At 51.3% G+C, this 22,703-nt stretch overlaps 1 protein-coding gene across 13 annotated transcripts in view; it reads right to left on the bottom strand.

Moving 5' to 3' along the window:
• Dab2ip (DAB2 interacting protein) overlaps positions 1-22,703 on the bottom strand; it is a 170,986-nt gene that overhangs the window by 25,550 nt on the left and 122,733 nt on the right. Inside the window, exon 1 of one of the 13 annotated variants that reach the window (XM_039104222.2) lies at positions 13,305-14,017. The exons of 11 other annotated variants lie outside the window; for them this stretch is intronic. In XM_039104222.2, coding sequence (XP_038960150.1) covers positions 13,305-13,471 — 167 coding nt within the window. In that variant the 5' untranslated portion in view covers positions 13,472-14,017. Of the gene's footprint in view, positions 1-8,594; positions 13,271-13,304; positions 14,018-22,703 lie in introns of those variants that run through there. One more of the 13 variants, XM_063283054.1, reaches the window with a different exon arrangement.

Here is a 22,703-nt window from a genome sequence, read left to right as displayed (position 1 = left end):
TGGGAATGCTCAGGTGGAAGGAGATTCGCAGGCACTGGCCCACTTGGCTCCCATTCTACTCCCAGGAGTCTTAAATATGCCCCACTAACACAGGCTGGACACCGAGCTGGTTTAGCTGCACATGCACGCCCCTACCAAGAGTTTCACCTACCCACCTACTTTACAGAAAGAGAAGGCAGGCTCAAGAAGTTATTTGATCTGTCAGAGGCTTCCTGCAGGGAGACCCGCTCAGTCCTCTTCTCAGGGTCTGCTACTCCCCACCCCTGGCTGACCAAGCTGGGTGAAGCTGGAAAGCAGCCAGTTGGAAGGCACTAGCTCAGGCTCATGATGACTTCCTTCCCTGACCTCTGTAGTCCATGAAGATCTCAGTCCTAGTCCTTTTGGCAAAGTGACACCAGGGGAGGCAAAACACCTCCCTCCAACTGGGAGGTCTACCTGGGGATCAGCTCCAGCCTCCAGCTGGACCTGCACCATCTCCACAGCCCAGGTCGGAACATCTCAAAACAACAGGAATTGTGTGTGATTTGAATGTGCTTGGTCCATAGGAAGTGGTACCGTTAAGAGGTATATATGGCTTCAGAGGAAGTATGTCACTGTGGGGTGGGCTTTGAAATACTCCTCTTAGCTGCCTGAAGAGCTCAGTCTCCTCCTGTTTGCCCTCAGAACAAGATGTAGAATTCTCAGCTCCTCCAGCACCATGCCTGCCCAGACACTGTCATGCTTCCCCTATGATAACAATAGACTGAACTTCTGAACCTGTAAGGCAGCCCAAATCAAATGTTGTCCTTTATGAGTTGCCATGGTCATGGTGTCTCTTCACAGCAAATGGAAACCCCAACTAAGATACTGTACAACTACACTATGTTCAAAAAAATGGGGTCAGGGGTCTATAACAGGCCCAGGTCTCAAGCCACATGCCTGGCTCTTCAGAGAAGAACCAGTAACCTAGAAAAAGCCTTAACCCTGGGACACCAGCCACACCACATACATCACCTCATAGACTCTTCAAAAGCCTGAGAGATAATGCTGACCTCAGCCTACTAAGAAACAGGGACCAAGATTCCCACTCTTGTTGTGTTCCCCAGTCCATTTCCTTATCTGAGAAAGGAGGGACTCTTGCCCTAAGTGAAGAACAACAGACTGGGGTACACACTCACTTCCCAGGTATGTGAGTTGTGATGGAGATTAAGGTGTCCCCCTAAAGACCATTCCAGCCCTGACCCCACACTCTGGGCTGCTGGCTGGCATCTCTCTGCCTGTCCTACCTGTCCAGGCCCATAGCTCACTGGCCCCCCTGCTGGGTTGCCCCACCCCAGGGACTCCTGCTGTGTGTCCTCAGCAGGCTTCCAACTACTCTGCCTTGGTCCAACCAAGTCCAACATCCAGCTTCAAGCCCTTTCTTCCATGAAGTTTTTCCCAGATCCCCTAAGTAAGCAGAGACATCTGCCAGACCATGTGGTTCCCAATGGTTAACACATCGTAGTTCCTTTGCCAGTTGGGGGACTTCCTGTGGGTAAGCTGTGTTTGTCTTAGCTCCAGTGTTCAAAGCCTCAGAGTTCTTGGGCCAAAGTCCTCAAGACCCCAGCAGCCAAGTTCAACCATATCTGATTGGAGGTCAGATCAGCTAAGACACTCACCCTGAGGACCCTATGGGGCTCAGTGAATCTTCTGTGGCAATATTTTGGTCCATCCACCTAGTAGTTCTGTAGCCCCACAGTAGCTCTCTAGGAACCAGAAGTCTAGTCACCATACATTCCATGGAATGGAATCACACAGGTTCTGGGAAGTAGATCCTCAGTCGTTCACGGGCCAGTCAGACCACAAGCTAGTAAGCTCTATACTGAACTCTGCTGCTAAGCAGGTCTGACCAGGGTCTACAGGACTGCAAGGAAGAAGGGAGTGACTCAATGGCCATCCCCATCTGGAACATTCCACTGAATCTGCTCTTGTACATATAGCATGGTTCAATCCATTTACTCTTCTGTCCCCTCACAGCCCCTGTGCATCAAGTCCCACGGGTCCCAAGCTAGTGGCCAGGCACACATCAAAAATCACTTTGACAAATGATCAAGACACCTGCTACCAACTCTTCCTTCATTTCTAACAAAATCCTATCATTTAACGTTCAGCCCATGCTGCCCGTCTCCAGGCAAGCAACCCACATCCACGCTGCCTGTGCTATCCATGCCACACTCCTACCTGTCTCTCTGTAATTCTCACCATGGTCTTGTCAGGACTAAGCCACAGCAGCTGATACAAGAGTATAGGGCAAGTATAACTTGCCTAATTTATTGTAGGAGCAAGCAACTGTGGGAGATTCCACTACAGCTCAGAGGAGCCCAAGGCTGACTTTGTTAGTATATGCCCTAGCCCCAACCTGGCCTTTCACTCACCCCACAGAAGCCACAGGGCACTAAGGAGGGCCAGGGCCAGAGCGGGGCTCACTGCTCTTTGTGAGCTCCTCATTCCACAGCCAAGGAAATGGAGGCACAGCGAGGGGGAGCTGGCCCAACAGCAGCTTACTGGAAGGCCCAGAAGCAGGAACAACAGGGCATTTTCTGGTTCCTGGGGCACAAGCCTTATCCGCCAGCCTCCCACCAGCCTCCCGCCAGCCCACAAGTGGTGTTTCAACCCTGATCTTTTTCTCTTAAAGGTTAAAGACACAAAAGTTTTCCATTATTTTAATGAAGGAGGGTGCCCCAAAAATGGAAAACAAAACTTGCAACAATAGAGAAGCTCACTTGATCAGGAGTAGGCTCACTGACTATGGGGTAGGTGGGTTTACAGTAAGAGTTGAGTAAGGGGGAGGCTCAAGGTCACCCTCCAAACCTCAAAGCCACAGAGGAAGCAGTTGTGTGTGGCCCAGGGCATGGCTGGGATAGGGAGAAGCCAGCACAGTGCAGGCAGGCCATCTCCAAATGGGGCAGTTAGAGGACAGGAGCAGGCCGGGAGACCCTTTAAGACAGGATGGGAGTGATGCCTCAGAGGTGAAGAACAATGGCTGCTCTTTCAGAGGGCCTGGGTTCAATTCCCAGCACTCAAACGGCAGTTCACAACCATCTGTCACTTCAATTCAGTAGATCCAGTGTCCTCTTCTGACCTCTACACACACACTCACACACACACACACACACACACAGAACCTAGATCTGCATACACATGAAATGCCCATTCACACAAAATACTTGTAAAAGCCACGTGGCAGAGGAGTACCAGCACAACTGGCTAATGGGGCAGACAGGTAGAGAGTGAACCTGGAGTAAACATAGCCACATGAAGGAACACCACTGAATGCCAGCGGGCAGCAAAACCAAGAGCCGAGTATCAGCTGTCAGCTGTAGCAGCAAGCCACGTCTATCCCTAATAAAAACAGCTCTAAGTGCCTAAGCCATTCAACCTGCTAGACCGGCTTCCCATCTATTAGCAGGGAACAAACACAACTCTCATGGTGGCCACTCTAAAGTCAAATGAGAAGCACAGGGGTGTGCTCATGAGGACAAGTACTGCAGTGGAGGACCGCCATCAGTCCCTTGTGGCCATCCCTCTCCCTTTACCCACCTCTCAACCATGAAGGCTTCAGCACATGAGTGAAGACGATTCCAGGATAGGCTACCCTTCTGGCATTTCCCAAGCTGTTACCTATTCATTCACTAACCCAACTTCCTTAATTCCTCATCTAAGGAAGAGGACCAATCTTAGCTGCCTAAACTCCCAGGATATCTCTAAAAACTTTTTGTAAGCCGTAAATTTCCTTTAGTGAATTTAAGGGGAAAGAAGGTATACATGGGGATTCCATACCGTCCTAGGACAGAGGAAAAAAAAATATGAGATGAGCAAAGTTTGGTCTCTAGAGTTGATGTCCACCCAAGACTAGAAGCCTGAGCAGCTCTGGAGTGAAAGCCCAGCGGACTCTGTGTAGCAGGCAGGCTCAGGCTATAGTCCTGGAGCATGTCAGGACAAGGGCACTGACCTCCTGGGAATCCAGGGCTGGACATAAGCTGTGCCGGGCCTGGTTGGGAACATCTTAGCCCTGTCAGGCCTGAGGGAGGGAGAATTCAGCTGCCTGGTGGCTCCCTAGGTCCTGAGATGACAAACAACATCCTAAAAAGGCAGGGGCTGGCCAGTCAGCCTGGGGAATTTCCTGGGAAGAAAGCCTGGAGGAATGTGTCCTTCTCAGGCCTGAGTTCTCCCAATACAGGACTTGAAGTAGGTCCCAGCAGACTCATCAGGAACCTGGATGACACCTCCCTTCATATACATACTGGACCCTGGCCTCCTGCCTCCACACTACCCGTGAGATCTCCACACCACAGGGCTGAGAATACAAAGAAAACACAACCAAATCAGGACAGCCCATGACTGGCTACCAAACAACCTAAGTCCGGGCAGCAGTGGTGTCCAAAGGATGCTGACAATGCTTACCCCAGTACATACAGTCTTCTCCCACAACCACACACAGAAGGTGGCATCCTAAGTAGACAGGACAGCAGGGCTTCAAGCCCAATGAACCCAACTCAGTGGTAACTGCCATACACCAAGATACAGAGAAAGCAAGGTCTGTGCCTCTCATCTCACACAGCAAGACAGAGAACCAGGACAAGCAGCTCTGGGTTCCCATTTTAATTCCACCCTTAATCAACCTGAGACCTTGGGTCAACCCTACGCAAGCTCCCTCTTTTCTCTGGGTTCTTTCCTCATGTGCTGAGCTACCAGAAAAGTCCTACATCTCTCCCAAAAGAAAACCCAGCAGACGGTCACCAGTTCTAGGGCTACACTCTTGATCCTATTAGCAACAGTGAACAGTAAAGCCTCCCTGCTGCCTGGCGGCGACTGAGGCCAGTGTTGATCTCATTCCTGTACAGAAGGTAGCTCTCAGAAAGCCGGCCTACCCTTCCCAGGACCCAGCATACCCAACAGAGGCTGCAGACCTCTGAGATCACATTCGCCTTCACAGCGTACTTGAGTCCCAGGGATGGGGCAAAAGCAGAAACCGTTCCATCTGATCTCCCCATCACCCTGCAGCCTGAATAATTTTGGTTTTTTAATCAACAGCTGTCAAACTTGTCAAATTACTGTGGGGACCACAAAGCAGTTTTTAAACATTCATAAACCTCAGTGGAACAGCGAAGTGCCCTGAATTTTAAAAGAGAACCCAAGAACACTCACCAAACATGATGAGAAGAGTGATTCCAAAGAGAGTTGAGGCCCAAAGGCCCCGGCTACCTAAGCTCTTCACCCCGCCTGGTTCCCAGGAGAAACTCCAGAAAGACCAGGAGTAGGACATTTCCAAGCTCTCACCCTGCCTCGTCTCCCTAGGGAAAGTGTCTCCACCTCTATCCCCAGGCAGAGTCCAATATCCCTGCATGGCACAGTGGACACCTAGAGCTTGACCCCAGCCACCTCAGCGTGTCATCCTGCCGTGACACCATCATCTCCTTGGACTGTCTAGGGACATTTCAAGGCCCTTGCCAAGGTGTTCTTGACTCTGTAAGTGGGCTCAGTGGACCACAGGTATGCCCAGGGACATACCTAGGTGTCCCTTTAGTCTGGTGTGGGATAGTTACTGATTGCCTCCCAACCCTGCCACAAATACTTCCCAGAGCAGCCTCCATGGCCTTGGAAATAAGAATGCTTGTAGAGAATGATCATAAAATAAAAATCAAGACTCAGCTAAAAGGGGAGTGTTCCCATCCCATAGAAAGCAGCTTACCTTGACTAACCCAGTCTACAGGCCTTCACCTCTGGGAGGCCGTCCTTCCTTATGATGGAAAATGGGAATGCACACAGCCTCATCTTCTCTACCTAAGACCCAGGTGCCACTCCATGCGGTTGGCTGTTTGCATCAGAGTGACAGTTAACCTGAGGACTGTTGTCCTCTCCAACCCATTAGGCCATTCTTTTGATACCTAGTTAAATGTACTGATCTCATGCAGATCAGACTCGGGCATGGATGCACATGCAATCCTAGAACCTGGAAGGCAGAGGCAGGACCAAGAGCCCAAGGACAGGCTCTACCACATAGAAAGTTCAACAACAAAAACCAATAAGCAAAATGCCGTGACATGAGCCAAACTAGTAAGCCAAGTGTTGCTTGCCGTTTGGGCCCTGTTGTTGCTGAACAAATTACCCAACAGCGTGTTGTAGGCCTGCAGGCCTGTAGTCAGCCCTGGTGGCCTCCATGCCCTGCCTTATTCTAGGCCTCCCTGTCAACTTCTCTGCTGCTCCTGGTTTCTCCCTGGTCCACTGACATTCCTAAAGGCCTTTCTCTACTTGGTCCAGATCTATCCTCCCTGTTTCTACAGCAAGGCTCCCAAAAAAACATTCTCTGACAAACGATTCCAGACAGCGGCACCCCTCATCCAAATAGGATCAAAAGGACAGGTCACTTTGGATAGACACTTGAAGATTTCTTTTTTTTTTTAATTTATTTATTTATAAGTACACTGTAGCTGTCTTCAGACACACCAGAAGAGGCCATCAGATCCCATTACAGATGGTTGTGAGCCACTATGTGGTTGCTGGGATTTGAACTCAGGACCTCTGGAAGAACAGTCAGTGTTCTTAACTGCTGAGCCACCTCTCCAGCCCCGAAGATTTCTATTTATGGAGGACACATGTTGAATAAGCACGTACACTGAGCTGCCAGCTCTAAGCAGTATAGCCACCACCAGGGATGGACGGCTTTTTGGCCACACAAGTTCCATGTCAGCACCCTCTAGGAGACAGAAGCAGCAGACACAGTGGGGAAGGAGCGGACTAAAGGAAATGTGGGCCAGCCTTATCACCTATCAAATGGGCTACCCTGTGGTTACACTGCATTGGTACCTACCCTTTCTGAGCAAGAATATAATAGCTGAATGCCTCCCTTTTATATCATCCTTGAGCCTGCCGACCTCCAGAGAGCAACAGAGCTACCAGGCCTCAAACTACAACAGCAGGAGGCAGCCAGGAGCATCATGAGTAGCAAATCAGTAAGAGGACAGCTACCAGCAAGCCATGCTCCTACACTACAAGCAAGGCTAGAATCTCAGGAGAAAAAACATGTCAAAGAAAAGCAGGGGGTGCTCTCAAGTCCCCACGTAGCCATCTGTTGCTAAGCCACACACTTAGGTAGTACACCAACCACTGGCTTCACATCCCTTTTGATTCTGATGTACCTGACTATGGTTAAGGAAACAGAGGACTGGAGATGGCCATCACAGTCCCTCTTTTTCCCACACTAGGGGCTGGATACACTCGCATGGTCATTTTGCCATCTGGTCCAAGGAATCCCAGCAGATCAAACCGACCCCCTTAAAGCAGGTGTGTGTGCACCAGGCCAGGAACTGGGCCAGCTCAACCCTTCCAGTAACCACTCTATGGGGCAGTTCACCTTTGCTCATGGTGAGCCACTCCTGGTAGGCCTGCTCATTTCCTGTCTGAGCCCTGTTCAGTGGTCACTCGTCCAGCACAGTGGCACACACTTGTAATCCTAGCACTCAGAAGGCTGAAGCAGGAGAATTAAGTTTCAGACTAGCCTAGAATTATAGGCTACAGAGCAAGATGCTTTTGTAAAAAGAAAGAAAAAAAAATGAAGAAAGAAAGAAAGAGAGAGAGGGGGAGGGAGGGAGGGAGGGAGGGAGGGAGGGAGGAAGGAAGGAAGGAAGGAAGGAAGAAAGAAAGAAAGAAAGAAAGAAAGAAAGAAAGAAAGAAAGAAAGAAAGAAAGAATCAAACATAGATCCTACCATTTCCATAGGCCTCTCCAATTCACACTGAAAACTGACTTTAGCCAATGTCACAGTTCATAGGCACCACCGGGGCAGGGGAGGCTTGGGTATAAGAGCTCCAATCCCAAACTCTTCTCTGCTTGTCTGCTGATGCATCGGGTTCACCAACCCTACAGAAACCGTGTACTGAAATGTACCAACTGTCAAGTAACTATAGGAACTTCAGGTAATAGCAGGGCCCTGGCCTGTCACCTGGTGATCCTGTCTGGAACATGGTGAAGGCATCTTGCAGGCTGTCTTACCTGCCCCTAGTACAGTAACAAGTAAGAACCAAGAAGGCTCCCCCTGAAGACTACCACAGCAACAGACCTGGTTTCTGACAACCTCTCCAGCTGTAGCCAACACTCTTAGCACCAGACAGCACAGGAGTCAGGCAGAAGGGAGGTGAGCAACCACAAGTCTGCTGGAGGGGAGGCGGTAAGGCCCAAGCGCAGCTCCACCCAGCCCAGCTGGACAACCAGAGCAAAGGCCAGACTCCAGAGAGCAGAATGCTGCAAGCAGTTCCTGCTTCCCCTGTTCACAGGCCATGGGGCCTGCAGAGAGCAGCACTGCCACCCTCATCACTGAACTAACAGCAGCAGCAGTGGTGGCAGCATCACCATTCCCCCCACTTGCTGGTCTCCTGCTTGAGCCAGACCTATCCAACTGCTTCCAAGTTCCGTGCTGGTAGTGACTATCTGGGTAGAGCTGCCATTACTGGAAACGTGAGTCCCTCGCAGGCCGGGCACCTGTGACAACCACTCCATCTAGTACTGGTAGCAGCCCCTCCCTGGGCCCAGGAGGATTAACTGGCCCCCTTCTGCTCAGCCTCTACCAAGGCCACTCACCATGCCTGAACAGAGCTGCTGGTTTCACCAGGCTGGGGACAGAGGCTAGCCTAGCCACCTAGCCACTGGCTGTTTCCCGTCAAACTCAGTCCAGCTCTGTGCTGTATTTCTAGACACAGCACTCTGGTCCTACCCACTGGGACCAACCATGGCTAGCTAGTTAAACAAAAAGCAATGTTCCAACTCTCTGTAATGTTCTCTTAAAGGGCCAGTGTCCCAAGTCTGTGAGACCTTAAAGCTACAGATCCCTTTTTCTTTACAGGAAGCAGGAAAAGTGAAACAGCCCATGAGTCATCATCAGATTATGGGCCTTCGGCTTCTAACAGAGACTTCAGGCAAAGTTTCTAAGAGTCAAAATCTGAATTTCACTTAAAGGTTCCAAAGCATGTGAAACAGAAACAGTAAAACTAATTCTCATGTAGAGACTATAAATGGGGGGGGAACACTGCCAGTTCTGGAAAATCATGGCTTACCAGGGCCAAGACTTAGCACTCCGAGCACTGCCTGCTTTACTCCCCAGGACGGCAGCACCAGCATCCAACTCCCAAATGGACAAGCTGAGGTCAAGAGAAAGACAGCTTCTCCAGGATTCCACAGCACAATTCTGCTCACAGGCCCGTGTCAGCTGAGGACCCCCCACCCCTGCAGTAGCAGCTCCCTTCCAAAAGACCAACTTTCTCTTGCCCCAGCCTTAGGTCCCACAAGATTCACATTCTTCAATATCTTTCTCTTCCACTAAGACAAGATGGCACCAATCGTGTTTCTACAGTGCCTGGCCACTGGGCTTTCAGGCTGAGCCATACAACCCTCAAGTCTCTTCTGTCACATCCTCTACCTTACCCTAGACCCCAAAGGAGGTGAATGCCAGGAGTCATGAAGGGGAAGAGGATGGGTGCAGGCTCTGCAGATGCATGACACTCTCACAGACCCCCCAGTTACTCCACAAACACGTTGTGTGGATAGAGCAAGAGGAGAGCGCCAAGACTCAGACACAGAGTATGCTCATAGGGATGGAGGGGAGCCACAGAACGGGGGTTCTTCTGCATCCCCCAAGCTTGAGCAAGGGAAGAGGGAGGGAAAGATGTTGGACTGTCTGGCCCTGAGTGTCTGGGTTTAGTGGCTGCTGCATGCCTCACCTTGGCCAGGTGGAAGCCTCGGCCCAACACCACACAGGGCTCAGTCCTGAGGACCTAACTTCACTCTTCGTAGAATCTGGAAGTAAGCCTGAGGGTCTGCAGCTGTCTGCACTCAAACCTGAGCTGTACCGCTTGCTCCCACGTACTCTTAAACAGGCCGACACATCTCTGAGTCTCCCTCAGTTTCCTCCTTTGTAAAATGGACTGTTTCAAATCAGCATTTGCTTCCCAGGACACAGAACATGCCTGGCATTCAGTGAACACCTAGCAAAGGCTGGTCTCCAGCCTGGCTCAAAGAGGTGGGCATGCTGGGAGGCGCAAATCAGGGACAAGCTTCCAGGGTAGTTAGTCATCAGGGCAAGTCTTTTTTTCCCCTCTGGGAAAAGATTTTTCAGGGATCCCTTGCAGGATGACTAGGATGCCTTTCCCTGGAGAGAGTAAGGTCTGAGGAAGGATGGGAGCCAAATCCTTTGAAGAAGCCTGCTTGGTGTCCAGCCCAACTGAGGCCCACTGAGTAGGCAGAGGGAAAGAAGGAGCCCTAAGCCTGGGAGTTTTGGGGGCTGGGGCAGCACAGGACTTCAACTCCCCAGGTGGAGCCTATCTCATGCCTGGCTTTTGGTCTTAGATTAACTAGTTAGTACATATAAAATGCTGCTTAAGCTCAGGAACAACCTACAGCTGTGGGGCATAGAGCCTCCCTCACAGCCAGAGGTCCCTTCAACACAAACACCCGACTGCCTGCTGAGCTGGAGGTCTACAGCTCCTTGGAGCCTGATGCCTCTGATTTTCATGTAGGGCAGGTCCATGGTAGCAGGAAGGCCTCCAGTCTGGACAGTCTGGACAGTTCCTGCCTGGACAGTCTTATGTCTGACTCCTGAAATATAGCAGGAGACATAGCACTTGACTGGGGCCTTTATGCCTCAGCCACAATTCTTGCCATGTTTCTTACTTAGTAACGGCAAGCCCTTCACGTTCCAGTGCCTCAGTTTCCTCATGTATAAGATTAATACAGCCTCACCTGGACAGCACAGTGAAAGCAATGGAAAGGCAAATGCCAAAAAGCACTAACCAAGCAGATAGGATCCCCAAATACTCAAGATGTCTCAACAGGCATGGAGAACCTGCCACAGCCTGTTGCCCACTAGGCTACTGGCTGTCCCTCACCGTGCACAACCAAACACATTCTAAAGTCTCCCCAGAACCAGCAAGGCCTTGAGACAGAGGTAAAGGCGCTGGCAACCAGAGCCTGTGAAGACCCCACGTTCAGCTGGACACTCCTAGGGAAAAGAAGTCTACATCTCTTGGAGAAAGACCCCTGAGAGGCCACAGACCCAGAAGGCCCAGATGGACCTGGATCCAGGCAGGGGAAAGCACGGAAGTAAAGAATGGGGGCAGGGGCAGGGGCAGGGGCAGCAGGGTCCTTATAGCTAGAGAAGCGGCAGTGAGGGGAGGTTGTTGACATTTGGGGGATAGGGACACCACTTCTCTGGATGGTCTACCAAGGTCAGACCTCTAGGTCACCTGAAGTACACAGGTAGGAATCATTTGAGACTTCCCCTAGCCACCAGGCTTCCCCTCTTCCTGCTTCCGGCTTCTGACCAACAGTCTTTGGGTTGCCATAGTCAACACCACCCCGAGACCCAGGCCCTTACCCACACCAGGGACTCCTCATTCTTCACAGGTCCTTTGTCCTAACTGTCCTCCAGTCTCTTCAGGGCTCTGGGTTTGGAAGCAAGATGCTTCCCTGTGGTGATGTCATCCACATGGAGTTTTAAATACTCCAGTGTGCTCCGAACTCCAACTCCGCACCACATCCTCCCGACTCCTATCTCAAGTAGGAGGAATATTTTCATACCCCAGAGAACCTCAGGCCTTTTTAGGCCTGAGGCCCCTTTCCCCAACCCTTCCTCTCCTATAGGAGCCCAGAGGGCCAGTAGCCTCTCTGTACTAGACTCCCCTACTCCACAAGGAAGTCAGAAAGCTCACTAGGAAGACAAAAACCAAAACAATAACAAAACCTTCCAGTGGGGGCTAGAGAGCTGGTTGGCTTAGTGGTTACAAGCTCAGTGGTCCAGCGTTCTTACACAGGACCCAGGTTCGACGCCGAGCACCCACATGGTGGCTCACAACCATCTGTTTTTACAGTTCCAAGGTATCTGACCACTGTGTACACCAGGCACGTGGTGCACAGACATTCACTTTCATAAACCATGTGCTAAAACACTCACACACATTAAGTAAAATCCAACTAAAACAATAACAGAGATCTGGTGACTCCTGGGTAACTGCAGTAGGACTAGGCAATCTCTGACCCCCTCCCCCAACTGGGAGGGCCAGAAGTCTGCTCTAAAACCCTTTTACTTTTTAATAGCATGTGTCTGGGCTGGCCTTGGTGTCCTTACCTGTCTTGGGGATGCTGTACCTGCGATAAGAGTTACTCTACCTCACTTTCAAAATAGACTGTTCTTGTCCTGTTGGATTCACCCTCCCTTCCTGGACTTTTTAGCCAGGCCAGGTCCTGCCCTGCCTCCGTCATTCCTCAGCAAAGCCCTGGCTTGTTTCAGAACAGCTTGTGCATTCATTCAGCCAACAAGTATTTACTAGGTCTCAACTGTGTGTCAGGTCCTGGGTTAGGCACAGGTGCTAAACAAAGGCAGTCCTGGGCTTGCAGCCAGGTGTGGCTTACTTATTTTTACCTATGTCTTCTATAAGGGAAGTTGTGTGGCCATGGGCCATGGCTGTCGTATCTGTCCTAAGAGAGTGTTTAATATGATGTAAACTCGATTTACGAACCACCATATGCAAATCAATTACCAGAGTAGCCAAGGAACCAAACTCGGAAAGCCAAGAACTCCAGAGCCCACCCCACCCTCAGATGAGACGGCACACTTCAGAGCTGCAGAGGTCTTGGGGCTCAGTTCCCGGGGGATGAGATGCACATGTGGCAGCTCCATCTAGCTGCTGGAGAAAGGGCCAGAGTGCTCAGAGAAAGTCAGTCCTAACTCTCAACCTACAGAAAAGGAGAGTCTCTGCTCTGAAAACCCTTTAACTTCTTGTTAGTGTTTGCATCAGAACAAGTTTCACAAGTAAAGCTTCTCTCCTCCAACAGTGACCACAAGAGACTTTTAAATCTGCCTCCAAGACACTGTGGCAGGGAGAGCCAGAGGGGCTGGGGTAGTATGTAGCCTTGGAAGAAGCTGGTCAAAACCCCCTTTTCAGAGGTTGCCTTCCTGACCTGCAGCTTATCTGGGCCAGGATCAAGAGCCAGGGCATGGGGCAGCCAACTCGCAGGTGCCCCCAAGCTTCACCTGCTGGTTTTCCTGTCCTTGTTCCCCAAGGGCAGGGCTTGACTCCTAAGGCACGAGAATCATCTACCCAGGAACCCCAGCCCCATGCCTATTCTCCAGAGCTCTCTGTCAGAAGCAGGCAGTATGTGGAGAGATCTGGATTAGGTCTCAGTTCACCTTTACAGTACCTGCCGACCATTCCTCCTACAGCCACACCTCCAAGGATAACTAGCCCTCAGCCTCCAGCCCTGCCCTCTTCCTCCTTCTCTGCACATCCAGTCACAGACCTTGGCAATGGTAGGAGTGTAGGCCTCTCTGCCGACCTGGGCATCTGAGGCCCAGGAGCCAGATGAGGCTTCTGAGGATGGCTGGGCTTCCAGAGAGTGGCATCTCCAGACCAGCACAGGATCTTGCCAAGGTTGTCACCGAGGAGTCCAAGGCCGCAGAGGCCCATTCCCAAGGGTGGTATAGACCCAAGTGGCCAGTGTGGACATTTAAGAGGTGAACCCAAAGGGTTCCCTCTTACCACAGAGCACACATTGTGTCCGTGTCCACCACGTTGAAACTCTCAAAATGTCTTAAACACACAGAGGCGACAACATCTAGTGATTTCCGGATTCCCCAGAGAACAAGGAAAATTACAGTCTTCCATACAGTAGCCTCCAGTCCAAGAAGTCAGAAGTGCTCTTGAAAGTAAACAGTTTCTCCTAGGTAGCAGCAGGGACCTTCCAGGGCTGGTGCTGAGTGCCGGACTAGCAGGAGCAACTCCAGGAAGCTGGAAAGTTGGCCCAGAAGTCCCATTAGCACCTCCCCTGAAGTGCTGGCTCTGCCCTCTGGAGTCCCGCCCCTGGGCCTTTGTGCTAGCCAATGCCGGGCAGCTCCAGTTGGATGCTGGTGTCAGATCAAAAGATCAGTCTTGGGAGGGGAGGGTTCTCCCACCCTCCTCCCCCACGTCAATTATCACCTTGCTTCATTTTCTTCATAGCAGGGATCTGAGGTCATCCTGCTTTTTTTTTTTTTTTTTTTTTTTTTTTTGCTATAGTCCCTCCACCACCCACCCCCCCTCAAGAACCTTACCAGTCCAGGCCAGTAAGCCCAGAACACCTTGCTGGGCAGCTGCCAAAAAGCAGAAGCATGATAGGCATTTGGAATCTATTACTGTATTTTCCTATCTGGCCTGAGACTGACCAGCCAGAGCTAGATTAAGAAGGAGTTGGAGCAATCAGAGATTTGAGGGAATTCCTAGACCTGTCTTCTCTCACCCCACCCTCAGGCAGTCCAACTTCCACCAGTCTGTACTGCTCCCGGGAACTCTCTCCAGGCCAGAAGTAGCAGTTCCCGCCTTCTCTTCTTCCAAGCCTGGAGTGGGCCTCTCCCCTCTCCTCCCAGGTCAGCTGTCTTCAGTTGCAACTGGCTTGAGACATGTGGCTGCCCTCCAGAGCAGGCCTAGCAGGGAGAGATGAGGCTGTGTGAATGGGAGACAATTTGGATGAAACGGGCGGGCGGCCAGGGAACTGGGGCTTGGTCCCCACATGGCCTTGCAAACTCCCCCAGGCTCCCGTCCATCCCAACAGCACCTTCAACTACTACTGAGCTCCAAAACCATAGTTTGACACTGCAGAGGGAGGTGAGACAGACACAGGCCCATCCTGGGCTCAGCCAGCACAGCTAGGGCAAACACCCTCCCTCTTAGCAACACCACTGCTCCCAGTCAGAAACCAATTTTTTACAAAGCAATCTGAAGGTTTGGAGAAGGACTGGGGGGAGGGGTGGTGGTTGGGGTCCATAGTCATAGGTCAGAAGTATAGAGGGGAGACTTAGCGCCCCCCCACTCCGCACTCCCCACACACACAGTGGGCATAGTCAGGAGCCCTCCAGCTGAGAAGGCTGCTGAGCCCCAGACAACTGTCTTAGATGCAAATTCTTCCTTTGGGGTGGTTTCTCTATTGCAGAAAGTATCTGGCTGGGCCAACAGGGCAAGGAGAGTCAAAAAGAGGTAGACAAGCTGGAAGCTGGAGCCCAACTGCCACCATTTGGAGATGTGTCCTTAGGCCATTAGGTCATACAATACCCAGTCCTCACAACACAGCTAGCTCTGGGAAGGTACCCTTAGTAAGCAGACAATTTTGCCTGGATGACCCTTTCCCATACCTCAAAGGCAAGCCACAGAACCAGGCTCCACCTGCTAAACAAACCTCTGACACCAATAAGTCAACCCTCTTTCCCTCAGAGCCACCAGGTAGGAAGGCTCGCCCAGAGCTTCCTCTAGCTTATGCTTACAGCTCATGACGTCAAGAACTTCAAGTCCCCGAAAAAAAACAGAGACAAAAATGAAGTTGAAATGGGGAAGATCCTTGCCCAGGCCATGGTCTCCTGTAATCAACACAGTCCCAGTTGCATCCCTGGCAGTTAGGGTCTGCCTGGACTGTGTTCAGCACCTACCGTGCGCAGGCCTGTTGAAGAGGCTGTACTTGGGCCCTTACTCCATCTGGTCCCCAGATCTGGCCGTGTTCTGGACATGCTGACCCAACAGCACCCCAACTGGCCACACATGCACCTGCCCATCCCCCAGAGCACACTGAAGGAAGGCTCCTTCCTGTCCGGCTGCGGCCTTCCTCTGTGGCCTAGGTTTGCTCTCCTAGTTTCCAAGTCTCGGTAACATTTCCTAGAGGGGAGAGGTGATAAATTACTCACAGAGAACATGAGACCAGAAAAGGGCCCCTGGTTTCACAGTGGCCAAGCCAACAGGAAATGAGCAAACAGAGCCCATGAGTCCATCCTCTAAGCAGCATGGTGTGGCTCCAAGCCGGGCCTTCTACCGCCAGCTTTATGGTCCTGCATGTAACAGACAGGCAAGACAGCCACTTCCCACATGGCTGAGAGCCACTTCCCACTCCAACTGACAGCAGATGTGCCTCATTCAAATATTCCTCCAACTGGAAGCCTCCTAGATTTCTTCCAGGCAGGAAGCCATTTCCTGACAGTGGACTTAATATTTTTGTTCTGAGACAAGACCTCAATCTGTAGTCCAAGCTGGCCTCAAATTCAAAATGCCACTACCCCAGGCTCGCAAGCATGGCTTACTGTGGACACTGTGAACGCACGGTGCCACGTGTGCCTCCCCGGCTCTACTATCTCCTTGTGGTAAGCAGGGCCCTCGGGCAGGACTGTTTGCTCTGTGTGACGCAGCCACAGGAAGGGGTCACAGCTAACAAAAACAGAGGCTGGACTATGTCCTAAGTTGGGTTCCCATACTCAACAGCTATCTGGCCTTGAAGAAGCTGGATCTTCCACACCCTCTCAACCCAAACTGGAGGTGCACACGGCCTTAAAACAAACAGTCCTGAGTGCCCAGTCTTCCTGAAAAGGCCCCATCTACCTCAGCTCATGCCTCACCTTCATAACCAAGGTTAGCAGTTCAAGACTCTTCCCTTCCTTATAGCCACAGCCTCCTGACTGGTTATTCTACCTTTCAGAGGCCAGTTCGGATCCTCCCATTTAAGATAAATCTTCCCCATTTCCCCCACCCCAACCCCCAGCCCCAAGAATATGCCGATCCCCTCCCCCTTACCTTGGGTTCTTATGGGCCTGCATGTTACTTCTTGATCTCCAGGTCCTCACTGGGGGGGTGGGGGTTGGGGGGGTCGTCTATCCATCTCTGGTTCAAGGCTAAGGACTCCATAATACACAACAAACACCCTCCACACCCTTCAGGCCCGTCTTCTCACTGGGATCGAGGCCCTGGCATCATCTGAAGGTGGCCTTACCAAGCAGGTAAGGCTCTCTGTAGGACTGGATAGCACCCGCAAGAACTCCCTTTCCTTGTGAGGCAGAAGTGAAGACACTTGGAGGCCTTGCCTGCACATCCCTGCCTTATTCTCACTGTCACCATGAGTAGATTAGACTGGTGAGGAGGCACGCCTGTGGGTAGGTGGGTATTTCCAAGGAGGCACAGAGGGAGAGGAAATCGTCCCACTGGCAGCCTGGTAGCTCTGCACCTGCCCTCCCTCTGCTTTCTATCTGGCCATGAAGCGGACAGCATTCCCCTGCCTGACTCTATCCCTAAACTGATCTTGTCAAGATTCAGGGGGCCAATACCCAAGAACATGACCCCTTCCTCTGCTATTCCATGCATTTGGTCACAGCAACAACAACAGTAAGCAGTCCAGTTACCTATTCTGCTCTTCTCCCCACAAACTGCTCTCTAAGGACAGAAACTCCTTCTGGGAGACGCTGCCACAACCTGGGGACCACTTCAGGATGAATCTGTAAGTCATGCAGGACAGCAACAATGAGGAACCCCTGCAGAGGAATCAGCAGGCTCGGCTGTTCCTGGATAAGGACCTCTTAAAACACTTTCTGTCTACACTTGGCTACTGGAAGGATGCAAGCTGGATGCTAGACTGAGGGCCAACTCTAGGAAGCAGTTTCCACACAGCCCAGCTGTTAATTTATGTGAGCACATCCATGCATGTGCGGCTTTATCATCACCAACAAAACACAAATGTGTCCTGGCACCTACTCAGTGCCAAGCCCAGAGCAAGGTATTTTACATACATTATCTCCTTACACCTCCACGGGCTGTGAGCATGGGCACCCACACAACATCTGCCTGAACTGAAGCTGAAGCAGAGGGCACAGGGCTGATCCCCAAGGTCACACAGGTAATTACTAATGGGAGCTGGAGTTCTGGGTTCCCCAGCACTCCTTACCCCAGGGCCCATGGTCTGTCTGTCTTTAGATTCCCTTACCTTATGGGAGCTTAAGGAACACCCTGACTTCTATTACTCTTCTCCACCTGCTGAGAAGCCCCACCTCCTCCAGATAAGCTCAGAGAGCTCATAGCCTCTGGCTGCTGCCTCTGCCCCCACCAGCCTGGATGCATCCCTCATCTGCCAGACCTCCAGACAGGGCTCTGTGGTGATTACTGTGGCTGGCATAGAAGCCTGGAACTTTTTCCTCCACTGAGATTTTAACACATGTTGGCTCGCTAAATGTAATGTTTCCATTAAAACCTTTTGTGGGAGTAAATTCCCACCTATGTGACACCTCTCTGAAAATACAGAGTAAATTTACTTGAACAAGCAATGAGACATGGTCAGTATTTCCCTTCCTTGGCTGTCACATTGCCAAGAGCTGGGCAGCAATGCATGTTGAGCCAAGAACTGGATGTTACCACAAGGCAAAGGACAGGGTGGGCACAATCTATTCCTGATGACTATGTGAGTGCCAGGCGGTGCTCGAGGTCCCCCATCCGTGAGTCTGACTAGTGCCTCATTTGTATCCCTAAGTCAGCTGTTACCAGCCCCCAAATCCTGTCCCTAACCCCACTACTGTGGGTCCCAAACATCACTTTATATCACTACATGTCCAAGTTCAAAATGCCTCTTAAAAGTCAAATCCCTTAGGCTGTGTCCTTGTCCCCAACCCTGGGAGCTCTAGTAACAAACAATACCATTGGGGTGCCATGGGGTAATCCCACTACTCTCTTCTCAGGTCTGGTGGCTGCCATAAAAAAGTCACTCACCCTGACACCACTGCTGGGTCCATAAAAGACAGTGCCCTGCTCCTGGTCAGTCAGAGCTAAACCAGAGCAGTTCTGTGCTCTGTGGCAAACAGAAGAGGGCAGGGCCACAGCCACCAGCTCCCCTTGTTGCTACATGGAGCCAAAGTTACTGTGCAACCGTCTCTCCCAGGACTCCACCAGGCCCTTCTTCAGGAGGTGGAAAGGCAGCCTGGGACCTGCCTTTTTCCTAGAGCTTTGTGAGCCTGTGCAACAGGCACCATGCACAGTGCTGCTGTTAGCTGCCACTGACCACTTAAGCAGGACACACATCAGAGAGGTATGAGCACCTGTCACCCATCCCATGCACAGCCCCCCTTTATAGATGAGTGCACAGATCCATCAGACAAACAACCTGCCAAGGTACCTAGCTAGGGTCCCAAGCATGAAGGAGCCATCTGCCCCTGCCCTTAGGAAACCAGCAGCTTAGTTTCTGCAAAGGTACACCAAATTGGTGCCGACTAAAACAACATAACAAGTTATGGTCCCCAAAGAGGCTGCGTCAGATTCCAGTGTGGGTCTGACACCAAAAAGACTATCAAAAAAAAGTACAGGGACACTGTAGTGCTGGGAGCAGGGAACTAGGATAGGTTACATGGGAGTGGGTGGCCCAGCTCACCCGAGTCCTAAGACTCCTTCCAAACTGTTCCTAGTACACAGGACACTCAATCCCAGTCAATTAGCCCAAGGCTGGCCACTGACAAGCCATGTCCTGTTTACACCAGGGCACCCCAGTCCCATGAGGTAGGTGCCCTGAGTGAGGCTGGCAGGACCACCTATGTCTGACTGTACCCAGAGAGTACTAAGCTTTAGTGTCCCCATCTGCACAAACTGCCACTGGCAGCAGGGCACCTGTGTCCTGGAGGTGAAGGTCATATGGTTTGGGAACCTGAATGACACTCGGTCAGTGGATTTACATATCTCTCTCTGCCAGAGTCAGGCTTACTGAGGATGGCCAAAGTTATGGAGCCACAATCAGCAAGCCTGGTGGCACGGAGCCAGCAGCAGACCCGGTAGTGATGGTGTTTCAGAGGAAACAGCTGAGCACAGCAAATAGCACCATTGACCCAATTCAGCTCCATTCTGCCTTCAGGAGAATGACTGAGTTTAAATGAATAGGTCCCCCATGTCCCAGTGGCTTTGGAGGGATGGAATGGAGAAGGGGAGACCAAAACTGTCTCCTGGCCCCACTGTTGGCTATTTCTGAGTCATGAGCCTAGGGAAAGGTTAAGTGCTTGCTTGCTTTGGTGGCGGGCGGGTGGGGGTTGGGGGGACAATTGGAGCAGAGACATGGGCTGGACAGCAGGATGGATTTCAGCTTCCCCAGCAGCTTTGTGGGCAGCCCTGTTGGCCGCCTTTGAGGCTGGGTTCCTTATCTCTGGAACAACGGGAATCCTACACTCCCTACCTTCCAGCAGGACTAGCATAGATAAGGAGAAACACAGCAGGGAGAAAGGGTCAGGTGCATGGGAATGCAGGCCCAACGCTGTTGAATGTTATGTCAAGAGAATCCAGACCTCTCAACCAAAAAGAATGCATTAAGTGAATGGCTCAGGGATGTGGAAGTGCTTGCTGGGAGCCACTGAAGAAGAAACCAGGAAACTAACACCATTCCACACCATCAGGTGAGACCCAGGTGAGCTACAGCTGGTCATGAGACACTGTGGGCCTCCTCTACCTTAATTACCTCATGTGTTGAGTTAATATACACGGTGACAGTGTCCTCCCACTGGCTTACTGCTTTACAGTGAGCTCAGAGGCAAGCTCCTCCTCTTCCTCCTCCAGCTAAAAGCAGTCTCCTTTAGGAGGGGCTTCTGAGGGACTGACTCCACCCTCACCTCACCTCCAGCCTGTAGGGAGGAAGGCATCTGCCTGGCCTGGTTTTACTTTAGAAGATATAGGGCCTACTTTCCTCCTAAGGCAAATCTCAGCCTCCTCCTTAGCAAAATGTGGGCTTCTAAGAGGGTCACGAAAGAGAAAAGGCTTAGAGATGACAGGAGAGATCAAGTGTCCTCAAAGAAGGAGTCCTCAGAGCACTGGCAATCTGTGAGGCAGCATTACTCTCCGGGCTCCTAACTGTGCCAGCCCAGGAGTCCTCACAGCTCTCAGCTTCAGCCTCAGTCTCAGGCTCTATACACATGAGACTGTGGGACTAGAGTGTTGCACAGATTAAACGAGATGATCCCTGCCAAGCACTTGGTAGGATGTCTGGCACATAGCAAGGGATCAACACTCGATAGGTAGTATTCTTCCTGTTGTGTTATCTTTAGTGAAAAGCACGCCGGAGTCCTGAGTGGGTGACTACAGCAACGTAGTGCAGCCAGGCAAGCTTGTTAGCAGCTGAGCCACCTATAATTAGCAGTCATTACATATGCAAATGTGCTCTCCGCAGCTAGAACCAGTATTGTCTGAAGTATGTTTAAATAACCCTTCCCTATGCCTGCCCACCCTCCTCAAATCCTGCTTATACTATTAATTTCATTAACAAACATTTACTTCATAAAGGCAGACAGAAGCTCATACATATTTGAATCACTGGTTTTAAGGAGCGGGAATGTGGCTAAGTGATAGAACACTGGCCTACATGCTCCAAAGCTTTGAGTTTGCTCGGAAACAAAACCAATCACTGGAAGGTTTTAAGGGCGAGCCCCAGCTCACCCTCTTTGCAGTTATTTAGGGTATGGCTCTGGGTTCCATGGCTAGCGAAGTCCAGGCTGACACTGATGCCTTCCACAGCCTAGATGGGGTCTGCACAAGTACCTATGGCAAGGAGGAACCTTGGCTGGGCCCAATTCCCAGTCAGTGCTCTGACAGAATACACACAGGGCACCCACAGGAAGTACTAGATGGGTAGACTAGCTGCTACAGGTCAGTGGGCCAGATCTAAGGACAACCCCAGGAAGCAGGGTGTCTTGGAGGCAGCAAGTCAGAGTATTACCACCAACTGCTCTCCCAACCAAGTTCATTAGGAGAATGGTGCCAGGCCCAGTCTTCCCATGGCTGCCTTACAATGTCTGTGTCGAGAATCATAGGAGATGAAGTCATCGCTCCCAGAAATAGACTGATTAAGAAGACGTGAGGGCAGTGCAAACAGCAAGGCTGGACTCTCTCCCTCTCTCCCTCTCTCTCTCTCTCTCTCTCAGGCCAGACACACACACACACACACACACACACACACACACACACACACACACACACACACATGTACTCTCTGCCCTGAGAAGCCTGGCTAGGCCTGAGCTCCTCTGGGAAACAGAAAATGTGCCAGGAGCCAGAGCCAGCACAGGGAGCCTGAGGAGGGTGGGCAATACAGCTACAGCTTCCTGTTGTTTTGTTTTTAAAGAGTAGCTGGTACCTTGGGGACATTTTAGGGACCACTGCTGAGTTCTCAGTCCTGAGCCTCAATAAAGTCCCTAACATGCAACCTGTTGGCATGCTCAGAACCCCACCTTTTTAAGAATCACTTCCTCCTTGGCCTCATCTTCACATTCCCAAGGTAAAACTCCGCCCACCTCTTCCTGGACCCTTGCATTCCTTTCTGTCCAAGAGGCAGGTCTGACCAGCTAGGGGCTGGGGACAGGAAGGGCTTCTAGTGGCTAAAAAATGAGCTTTAAAAGCAGGACACTCTGCTCAACCCTCCTGTGTCCAGTGAACCCACTTCTCTCCAATCAGTTTCTTGGACTGTAAAATTCAGAGAGCATGTGTCTATCTCAGGGGTAAAATGAGATGAACTGTTTGTTCATTCACTGACTCCACACCAGCCCCTCTCCTAGGTACCAGAGGCACATGAAGGGGTAGGATAGTCTATTCTCTCAGGCTCCTGGTCAAATGTGGGCCAGGCACAAAGGCACAGGGAATAAGATATGTGAACTCTAGTCTTGGATTAGCATATGACTGAGATGAAGCACAAGGCTGAGAGGACAGTGTTGGAGGAGGTGGGAACAGCAGAGACAGATGCAGCTGCCCGTGCAGAGTCCAGGACCAGTGCAGCTGAGAGCAAGGGAATATAGAGAGGAGTTGCCCTCACAAGTTCTCCAAGAGAATATCATCCAGTGTTGCCAGGCGTGAAGACCACACCTGCAAACCCAGCACTTGGAGGCAGAGGCAGGAGGATGGAGAACGT

This window comes from Rattus norvegicus, chromosome 3, assembly GCF_036323735.1.
Source record: "Rattus norvegicus strain BN/NHsdMcwi chromosome 3, GRCr8, whole genome shotgun sequence".
Taxonomy (NCBI): domain Eukaryota; kingdom Metazoa; phylum Chordata; class Mammalia; order Rodentia; family Muridae; genus Rattus; species Rattus norvegicus.
Note: the sequence above shows the minus strand (reverse complement) of the source record. Positions and strands in the feature narration are given on the sequence as shown.